Here is an 11,040-nt window from a genome sequence, read left to right as displayed (position 1 = left end):
GTTGGAATGGGGTGTGTGGAGCGCTGCGCAGTCCATTAAAACAGCTCGCCTTTAGAAAACCGGTTTTACTGTCCTGTGTTTACCTGAACAGCGGAACCTTTCTTCTCTGTACCTTTCCACTGGACCTCTCCAACGTCTTTGTTGTAGTAAGTCCTTACATGTCATTTAATCGTTGTTTAAATGCATCTCCTACATTCTGATATGCGTCAGAATAAAAGTACGGAATAAAACGTAATATAAATATAGTGTTCTGTAAAGTTAATCGTTATGGTAATGAAACCAAAAAAGCTGCATAAACTACAAATGCGTACCACATATATTACGAACAAGGCGATCAATTATGCAGTGTTTTCGATGTTATCTGTCAAACACTATAAGGAGTTAAATTGTTAGATAATGTGCTCATTACACAGATAATGAGCAGACAGTCATAAGGCAGGAAATGGTTTCCGTTTATCCAGTGCATTAAAAAAAGAAGAAGAAAGAAATCAGTTATTCTTACTACTGTACCAACCATCATAACAAAGCAGTTATGCTGTGACTTGATTTTCACAGATGATGGTTTATGTTTGTCTAGTGCAGTAGTGCATTTAGTGATATACATCAAATGTTAGAGCCTTCCTTATGTTATCAGTTTTGTCTTATCATTTCTTTAGATTTTCACTTCTGTGCCTTATTAAGAGCTTTCAAAATGTTTTTGGCCAAAAGACTTATTGGAGGTATCCTGGATGTTGTAAGGTAAGCCTCCTGCATATGTACTAGCTCTCCAAACTCTCACTACTTGTTTTTGCAATACTGTAATAAATGCATGTTGAATGCAAAACACTTACATGGTTTTAACAATTCATCAGTGACCTTTTATATATATATATATATATATATATATATATATATATATATGTATGTATATATATCTTTTTGTGCTTTTACCATATGCATCATAGCAACGTTGACCCTGGCCAGTTTGTTCCCTCAGACCCTGTAAGTTTGTATGCTGTTATTTTGTTATTCTCATAGTGTTGATGTTTGAGGCAATGAACAATGTCTTTTGCCTTTTACCATTAAAGCACTTTAGCAAATCCTGCAAGTTAGATATAGTGGTTCATTGATTTCTTGCTTCGGCATATGGAAAAGTTTAATGCACTTCTCACAGTGCATTCTCTGTCTTCTAATCCCAGCCTCCTCCCAAAAGACCCCTGGCATATGCTAATCAGAATGAAACCGAAGAGGAGAAGCAGTTTCGCAAAGTCTTTAAACAACTTGCAGGGGATGTGAGTAGACCTGCATTGTACAATGGCCCTTGCTCTTTTTATCTGTCCTTTTCAAGTTTGTTTAATTTCCATTTTATCTAACAGTGTCTGTATGAGACTGTGTACACAGGGCTGTAAAAAATAAGTTAGGAGTTGTGATGCAGTTTTCTGTAGCATAATGTGAACGCAGACTGGTATATAGACCCCGTTTAGATCTGTATTAAGCTCTGACCACATGTGATCGGACCACCAAAAACGCATCTTAATACCAGGTGTAAAAGGGGTCATACATAAATTTGTGTGGCAATTCAGTTACACAGTAGAAGAAAACACACACACACCTCTGCATGCACCAGTTCATCAAGGTATTTGATAGTGATTTCAGTTTTACAAACCAGGCATGAAGAGTTGTGTAATTTGTTAGGTGAACACATTATTATAATTATCTTTATTTATCACACATTTGCACATATACAGTGAAATTCTTCTTTTTCACATATCCCAGCTAGGCTGGGGTCAGAGTGCAGGGTCAGCCATGATACAGCACCCCTGGAGCAGATAGGGTCAAGGGCCTTGCTCAAGGGCCCAACAGTGGCATCTTGGCGGTGCTGGGGCTTGAACCCCCGACCTTCTGATCAGTAACCCAGAGCCTTAACCACTGAGCTACCACTGCCCTACCATTAGTCAGACACTTCAGTCTTCTGCCAGAAACTTCCACATCAAGGCACAAGTACATTCCATTGCCACACTCCACCCAACAGGCTTGTGGCTTTCCATCTGATTTCAGCATAGTTTAATGCCACATAGTCTTACAGTGCTCATCCAAAGTTACTGATCTCTGAACAGACACAAATGGTGTGGTTTTAGCATGCAAAACTACATTGAGTCCTAAGGCAAGAAGTATGACTGGCTCTTCCTCTTTTGTACATTCCTGTCATTGTTATGCAGGATGTCCCAGCTGTTATGGGATTTTTGTTGTTAAGGAAGATGGCTGGGTTTATAATGAGTCATAGAGAGGCGTGGATGCCTGCATTCATGCTTATTGAAGTGTTGGATGCATTATATGGAGGGGTCTACCTCTCCAGTTAAAGAGATACTGTGCTTTTTTACACTGAACATTTACAAATGTAAAACTTGATTTTATAACAAATTAACACATTTCTCTTCAGAATATTTTTCCTTTCTATTTTGAGTGCACTATAACAGAAGTGTAATTCAGTAATTTTTTACCTCAGAAGTTCTGATTTGAATTCATTCTTTACAATAAGTTTCCATTCTTAAACATTAGTTAACACATAAGGTATCATAAACTAACAATAAACTATTTTTTTTTTTTACAGCATTTATTAGTCTTTTTTAATTTTACTTAATAAAAATACAATTGTTTATTGTTAGTTCATAGTGCATTAACTAATGTTAATGTATATGTCTTTTCATTTTAAATAAATGTATTAATATATGCTGAAATTATCATTAGCTAAGATTAGCAAATGCTGTAAAAGTATTGTTCATTGTTAGATCATGTTAACTAATGTAGTTAACTTATGCTAACAAACGGAACCTTATTGTAAAGTTTTAGCAATCTGTCTTGGTGTTTTAGACATTAGTAGTCTTAGTAAATTGTTTAAAGAAATGTTAATGTCTTAAGCTTGTTATGAAGGGAGCGAGAGACAGTTATAGCACCTTGTATTCATTTTCTGTCATCATAGGACATGGAGGTGAGCCCTAATGAGCTGATGAGTATTCTTAACAAGATTATCTCCAAACGTGAGTCACCTTAACCCATTTTTTGGAGCAGTTTAAGCTTATTGTCTCTGTATGCTCAAAGAGTTTCTGTCTGTGTTTTGCATTCGCCTTTACATGTATGCATGAATAAGACATGATGTAAATGCATGTTAATGAGATGTTCTCTTATTCTCACCTCCAGATGCCGATCTGAAAACAGATGGTTTCACTATTGAGTCCTGCAGAAGCATGGTGGCAGTAATGGATGTATCCTTCAATAGATAATATTGAATTTTTGTCAGAAATTAAAACGAGATGGTAACACTTTACAATAAGGTCCCATTCTTTATAAAATCAAATCCCTTTATTGTCACTCAACCATATACACAAGTGCAACAGTGGGTGAAAGTCTTGGGTGCAGTTCCAAGCAACATAGCAGTATGACAATTACAATAAACATCTGATTTATACATAACACAGTTTACACATCTTGTTACACAACACAATATACAATATACACCTAATAATATACAATATACAGAATACACAAAATAAGAAGACTGTATACAAACAAATAATAATATACAACATACAGTATACACAAAATAACTTTAATATTAGTTAATGCATTAAGTATCATGAATAAACGATTAACACTATATTTTTTACAGCATTTATTAATCTTTGCTAATGCTTGTTAATAAAATTCAATTATTAATTATTAGTTCATGCTAGTTAACAGTGCATTAACTAATGTTAACAAATACAACTTTTGATTCAAAAAATGTATTAGTATATGTTGAAATTAACATTAGCTAAGATTCATATATGCTTAATAATTATTGTTCATTGTTAGTTCAAGTTAGTTAACTAATGTTGTCAATATCACAACCTCAGTCTGACAGCCCTCTCCTTTCTGTTGTCTGTTTATGTCTTTGTTTTTGTTTGTGTTTTGTTTTCTGTCTGCCATGTGCTCTCCTTACCCTGCCTTCTTGTTTCCTCTTTTTATTCTGATTCTCCAGTTCGCCAAAGAGCTGCCAAAGCTGAAAAGCTCTTTGGTCTCCGTCAGGGTAACCAGCCGGTAATGGAGTATTTGCTGGAATTTCTAGTGTTGGCCTCGGGTTTGGCCTCTTCCCATCACTCGTAGGAGGAGGAGGAAGAGACGGAGCTCCACACCTCATGTCCATGTCTGCCCGCCATGAGGCCGCGGCTGTTCCCGCTACCGACCGCTAGGAGGCGGCGGCCGTTCCCGCTGCCGACCGCCAGGAAGTGGTGGTGTTCCCACTGCTGCCCGCCAGGAGGCGGTGGCCTTTCCTGCTATAGTGCTGACAACCGTCTGGAAGAGAGGAGGAGAAAGAAGCTGATTATAGCGCCCGATCCCCAGTCGCTGCCAGCGTTCCCGGCCACGGAGGCCGTTCCCCAGTCGCTGCCAGCACTCATGGCCACGGAGGCCGTTTCCCAGTCGCTGCCAGCACTCATGGCCACGGAGGCCGTTTCCCAGTCGCTGCCAGTGCTCCCAGCCACGGAGGCCGTTCCCCAGTCGCTGCCAGCACTTCTGGCCACGGAGGCCATTCCTCAGTCGCTGCCAGCGCTCTGTCCTGTCCTGTTTCCTATGGCTGTCGACGAGCCTATGCAGTTCCCTGAGGCTGTCGATGAGCCTGTCCAGTTCTCCGTGGCTGTCGACGAGCCTCTCCAGTTCCCCTTGGCTGTCGACGAGTCTGTCCAGTTCCCCGTGGCTGTCGACGAGTCTGTCCAGTTCCCCGTGGCTGTCGTCGAGTCTGTCCAGTTCCCCGTGGCTGTCGACGAGTCTGTCCAGTTCCCCATCCATCTCCCTATCCCTATCTAGTTCCCTGAGGCTGTTGACGAGCCTGTCCAGTTCTCCGTGGCTGTCGATGAGCCTCTTCAGTTCCCCATGGCTGTCGACGAGCCTGTCCAGTTCCCCGTGGCTGTCAATGAGTCTGTCCAGTCCCCTGTGACCATTGACAATCCTGTCCAGCCCCTGGTGACCTTCGAGCCTGTCCTGTTCCCTGTGGCCATTGACGAGCCTGTCTAGTTTCCCGTGGCCTTCGTCAAGCCTGCTCAGTCCATTGTGACCGTCAACGATCCTATCTATTCCCCAGCAGCCATTGACCAGCCTTTTGCTCAGTCCAGTGGCCAGCATCTGTCAGATACCAGAGACCAGTCTTTTGCTCAGTCCAGTAGCCAGCACCCGTCAGACACCAGCTACCAGTCAGTTGCTCAGCACAGTAGCCAGCACCCATCAGACATCAGCCACCAGTCTATTGCTCAACCCAGTAACCAGCACCCATTAGACACCAGCTACCAGTCTGTTGCTCAGCCCAGTAACCAGTACCTGTCAGACACCAGTGGCCAGTCATTTGCTCAGTCCAGTGGCCAGCACCTGCCAGACACCAGCTACCAGTCGGTTGTTCAGCCCAGTAACCAGCACCTGTCAGATACCAGCTACCAGTCTGTTGCTCAGTCTGTTCAGTCCCAGTGGGTGCCACTCACCTCAGTCCTGTCCCCAGCGGTCATTGACCAGTCTGACCCAGTCATGTCCCCAACGACTACCAACTAGTCTTTTCAGCTCTGTAAGGTCCCTACCCAGTCTGACCAGCCCTCTGTGGTCCTCACTCGGTCTGACCCAGTCCTGTCCCCAGCGGTCCGTTGACCTGTCTGACCCAGTCCTGTCCCTCGGTCTGACAGCCCTCTCCTTTCTGTTGTCTGTTAATATGTTTTGTTTCTGTCTTGTGTTTGAGCGCATGGCTTTGTTATGTGTTCTGTCTGCCATGTGCTCTCCTTACTCTGCCTGCTTGTTTCCTCTTGCCACGCCTCCTCGTTTAGTCCTCGTCATGTTGATTTTTCTGCATCTGTCCCTCATGTTCCTCTATATATTGTGCCTTCTTTCCTCTTGTCTTTGTCAAATCGTTTTGTTAGTAAGTTTGTTTGCTCCTGTTCCAGTCTTGTTCCTGTTCCCGGTCAGTCCTAGTTATTTGTATTTTATTCTAGTTTATGTTTTGGTTTGTTTCCTCTCCCCCGTGAGTGTTTTGTGTTGCCTGTTTTTCTGTTGTTTTAATAAATATATTTACTTTCACTCATTCCTGCGCTTGGGTCCTTCTTCCTGCTAACATTCTTTGACAGTTAACTCATGTTAAAAAACAATGTTAACTTATTGTACAGTGTTACCAACAGGACTGTGAGGAACAGAAATACAGTCTGTTCAGTGGGTTGTACTGTTGTTTACATTGGTGATGATCGTTCAGTTGACGAAATACTTTCCAAAGAAAGTTCAGTAGACAAAAACCTACAGAAAACACAAGTTGCAAATATTTGATTTGATATAGAACCTTTATACAGTGCATGCATGCCATTGTGCACACTTTAAGTCTATCCCTCACAGCTTAGTTTTCATCCATGTAAATTTAATATGCCGTATACCCTGACTAAAGGCCGATTTATACTGTGTCGAACCTGTGGTGTAGGCTACACATAGGTACGGCGGTTACGGAGTAGCCTACGCCGTAGCCTGATGTGCACCTCTTAAAAAATGTAACTGTGCCTTGCGTCGCATCAATGCAGACCACAACCAGAGACCTCCCCCCAGGATGATAACAATATCTGTGGTAGCGTCGCATTTTATCCATGATTATTTTAATATCTATGCATCAGGGGGCCTGGGTAGCTCAGTGAGTATCGACGCTGACTACCACCCCTGGAGTCGCGAGTTCGAATCCAGGGTGTGCTGAGTGACTCCAGCCAGGTCTCCTAAGCAACCAAATTGGCCCGGTTGCTAGGGAGGGTAGAGTCACATGGGGTAACCTCCTCATGGTCGCGATTAGTGGTTCTCACTCTCATTGGGGCACGTGGTAAGTTGTGTGTGGATCGCGGAGAATAGCATGAGCCTCCACATGCTGTGAGTCTCCGTGGTGTCATGCACTGCGAGCCACTTGATAAGATGCACGGATTGACTGTCTCAGAAGCGGAGGCAACTAAGACTTGTCCTCCACCACCCAGATTGAGGTGAGTAACCACGCCACCACGAGGACCTAGTAAGTAGCGGGAATTGGACATGCCAAATTGGGGAGAACAGGGGAGAATATAAAAAATAAAATACAAATATCTATGCATCATATCACATTGTATTTGGACTTGTGACCAATAAAGCAATTGTCTCAATCTGGAGCATCTGTTATTTTTTTTTGCTACAAGCAAAATGCGACCAAAGATATCAGATTAACGCTTATAAAAGCTTTTTTTCTCCAGGACATTACTTGATATTAATTTGATATCAGAGTGAAATAATAGGTTTTGAATTCTACTCACAAATTGTCCGATCGGCATGATGATTTAAACATGTGTTTGACAGTATGATGTTCAGTAAATAATCATATTTCTTAAGTTATGGAAACAGAACACTTCTAATTTGTCAGCAAATAAAAAAACACCCGGTAAGAGTTGGTTATATTGCCTATATGCATTGTAAAGTCTTTAAAAAGACACCCTTTTTGTGTTATTCTGGCGTGTATTTATTAATTAATTGGACGATTTTTTTTTTCAGCACGGAACATCAAAAGTAATATATTTATTTATTATTATTTAAGCAACTCGAGCAAGCAGCCTGTACAGTAATTTAGTCATTTATTTTCTGCCTGCAGTGCAGGCAACATATATAATAAATAATATGTAGGCCTACCTACATTTCAACATTTTCACATACTTTGAACAAATTTTTGATGCTACAATCATTTCATAAATACTTTTGAATCCAGAAATTACATTGCTTGCATTGCTTTTTTTTTTATTTATGAAACATATACTGTAGTTATCATTTTGGCTGTGTACTCACAGAATGACTTAGACACACCAACCCAGTACTAGAAATGCAAACCAACGTGTTGACCACTACGCAGAGTCTACGCCGTAGGTTCGACACAGATGTATAAATCAGCCTTAAGGTCTATTAAGTGTTTAAGTGTACATACATTGATTTTTCCTTAACTATCTTCACTTAGAGTGATAGCACTGGAAAGCTAGGCTTTGATGAGTTCAAGTATCTTTGGAATAATATCAAGAAATGGCAGGTAAAAACATTATGTATTATATTTTAAAAGGTATATTCCGGATTCAATACAAGTTAAGCTCAATTGACAGCATTTGTGGCATAATGTTGATTAACACAAAAATTAATTATTTTCTTTAATAAAAGCAAAAATCCTGGTTACAGTGAGGCACTTACACTTACTGTAAATGTTAAAATACTCAGTTTCAAAAGTAAAGCCATAAGACATAAACAATATGCATGTTAACATGACTTTAGTGTGATAACTAACATGACTTTAGTGCTTACTAACCTTTTCCATGTAAAGTTATATCCAATTTTACAACTTCGTAAATGACCGTAAAAATGACGATTTAAACAACTTTACAGATCTAATAATACACAAGCTTCTTTAAAATTATAAGCTTCAAATTTCTGACTTTAAACCCTCCCAAAATTGGCCCATTTACTTCCATTGTAAGTGCCTCACTGTAACCTTGATTTTTGCTTTTTTTTTTTTTTTTTTTTTTTTTAAGAAAAGAAGGGAAGTGCCAAAATAATTTTTTGTTGTAATCAACATTATGCCGGACTGAGCTGTCGATTGAGCCCAGCTTGTATTGAACCCAGAATATTCCTTTAAACCACTCTGTTTTTCTAACATGAAGCTGGTAGTGGAACTTGTTGCAGTTTATTTTAGTCTTTGATAACCATTATGACTCAGATGTTTATCTGGAATTTGCACAACATGAATTTGCAAAACAGACCACTTATGTTTTGTTCATACAACTTGGTATCTTTGTTACCAGATTTTCCATTGCATGTCCTTAAAATTGGGTTTTTGAGCAACCTGTCTTTGTTAAATCCAGGGTATTTACAAGTCTTTTGATGCAGACCACTCTGGGGTGATTGGGGCTGACGAGCTACCTGGAGCTTTCAAAGCAGCAGGTGAGTGGTGTTGTCATGTAGAAATGGTTACAGTGTAGGTTACAGCTGTGCTACACAATGAACGACACAAACTTACCGTAATACCATAATTTATTCAACAACACTTATAAGTCAGTATGGAATCAAATTTAGCTTGTTGGGTCTAACATTTTAAATTAAAATTTTATCCATGTTCAGGCTTCCCACTTAATGACCAGCTTTTCCAGCTGATCATCCGACGGTACAGTGATGAAAGTGGCAACATGGACTTTGACAATTTCATTGGGTGTCTTGTGCGTCTGGATGCCATGTGTCGTAAGTTGAGCGATTGTTTTGCTGTCTTAATATGAGGCTCAGTGTTTCTTTGATTCAGCATGAATTGCCTTACTATGTGCTTTTACAGGTGCCTTCAAGACACTTGATTCAGACAACAATGGCACCATTAAAGTTAACATTCAAGAGGTATGTGAACTATAATACATATTATACTGATATTATGTATACTGAAAAACCTAAATAAAAGTGCTCCATGTGACTTTAAAAACTTTTAAAATATTTGTTAACAAGTCTGAATCAACCTAACTACATTACATTACACTAAAGTATTTCTAGCAAGTCAGGACACTGCCGGCCATTTTTGGAATGCTCTCAAGAGGCTATTTCCAGTCATGCCAGTGCAGCTCCTATCTACTTGCATGGAGAAAGACCAAAATCTTAAAAATGGGGGCCTGGGTAGCTCAGTGGTAAAATCTTTAGCGCGCTAGTTTGAATCCCAGGGCGTGCTGAGTGACTCCAGCCAGGCAACCAAAGCAACCAAATTGGCCCGGGTAATTGGGTAGAGTCACATGGGGTAACCTCCTGGTGGTCGCTATAATGTGGTTCGTTCTCGGTGGGGCACGTGGTGAGTTGAGAGTGGTTGCTGCGGTGGATGACGTGAAGCCTCCACACGCGCCATGTCTCCGTGGCAACGCGCTCAACAAGCCACGTGCGCGGGTTGACATTCTCAGACACAGAGGCAACTGGGATTCTTCCTCCGCCACCTTGACTGAGGCGAATCACTACGCGACCACGAGGACTTAAAATAAGCACAATTGGGCATTCCAAATTGGGAGAAAAAGGGGAAAAATCCAAAAAACAAACAAAAACAAAAAAATTCTCAAAAATGGTCGGTCAATCTTATGATCAAAGAACATATTTCAAATCAGCAATAAAATATGACAATACTGGTATCATAAATTGTGCTTCTTTACCTCGTATTATATAAAAAAATGGCTCGTGTAGCTAATGCGCATGCTCATTCTAGAATTGATTGACGGGTGATGTCTGTATCTAAAAAGTGATTGGCTCTTGTAACTGTAAGGCGGGACTTCCTTTCTACATCTGATGACCGTTGGGCTCTCAGAGCTCCTTGGTTGAACATTCCAATTTCTAGCATTCATTTTAATAGAAGTGGCCCATCTCTGCTAAATAATCTCTGGTTACACTAATAAAACTAATTTAAAGGGTTAGTTCAAGTTGAAATAGCTCCTTAATATAACAGTTGCTGGTTACCACTAATTTATGGTGTAAACCTTCTTTTGTTTTCTGTCCACAGTGGTTGCAGTTGACTATGTACTCCTGAACGAAGAAGAATTTACTACAGCATCTTGATTATGTTCTGTTGTCAGTTGTCCTTTGTCGCCTGTCATTGCCAGATTTCTTTGTTTTTTGTTTTTGATAAACATATGGTGCCTTTACACTAGGTGGCAGCTTTGTTGCAATGCTAGACAGAGTGTTTGCACTGTGGTCTCTAAAGGTTCAGTTTATGCCGTATTTCATTCCAAAGTCTGGAAACTTTTCATTTATTCAAAAACTAAATAGTTTTACAACCAAATAATTAAAAATGTATGCTTATATGTTTGAGATAACAGCTATTAAGAACATTCCAGATGCATATCAATTAATCACTAAAGACATATATCAGCTGACATCTCTGCATTGTATAATATTAAGCTGAAGCGCAAATAAACATTATTTGTTCAAGACATACAAAAACAGACCTCCACTCATTACCTGTGCCAACACCAGTTGCCCTGAGGAACAGAAGCCGCTTTCATCAGGGGC

At 40.3% G+C, this 11,040-nt stretch overlaps 1 protein-coding gene across 1 annotated transcript; it reads left to right on the top strand.

Moving 5' to 3' along the window:
• LOC127430159 (calpain small subunit 1-like) lies at window positions 1-10,971 on the top strand. Its single transcript, XM_051679694.1, has 11 exons — window positions 1-146; window positions 657-738; window positions 945-981; window positions 1,179-1,271; window positions 2,960-3,017; window positions 3,178-3,242; window positions 7,988-8,056; window positions 8,880-8,958; window positions 9,136-9,252; window positions 9,341-9,399; window positions 10,532-10,971. Exons 2-11 carry the CDS (start codon window positions 692-694, stop codon window positions 10,556-10,558), a joined length of 651 nt encoding a protein of 216 aa, XP_051535654.1. The 5' UTR covers window positions 1-146; window positions 657-691; the 3' UTR covers window positions 10,559-10,971.
• The last annotated feature ends 69 nt before the right edge of the window (window positions 10,972-11,040 follow it).

The sequence above is a fragment of the Myxocyprinus asiaticus genome, chromosome 39, assembly GCF_019703515.2.
Source record: "Myxocyprinus asiaticus isolate MX2 ecotype Aquarium Trade chromosome 39, UBuf_Myxa_2, whole genome shotgun sequence".
In the NCBI taxonomy this organism is placed as follows: domain Eukaryota; kingdom Metazoa; phylum Chordata; class Actinopteri; order Cypriniformes; family Catostomidae; genus Myxocyprinus; species Myxocyprinus asiaticus.
The sequence above is the reverse complement of the archived record's forward strand: the minus strand, read 5'-3'. Positions and strand labels throughout refer to the sequence as shown.

Excerpts from the sequence above, each read along its gene's own strand:
- LOC127430159 (XM_051679694.1), top strand. The coding sequence starts at position 692 with ATGTTTTTGGCCAAAAGACTTATTGGAGGTATCCTGGATGTTGTAAG. Across the intron at positions 8,959-9,135 it reads TGGAGCTTTCAAAGCAGCAG|GCTTCCCACTTAATGACCAG; the intron begins GTGAGTGGTGTT and ends ATCCATGTTCAG. Across the intron at positions 9,400-10,531 it reads TTAAAGTTAACATTCAAGAG|TGGTTGCAGTTGACTATGTA; the intron begins GTATGTGAACTA and ends TTCTGTCCACAG.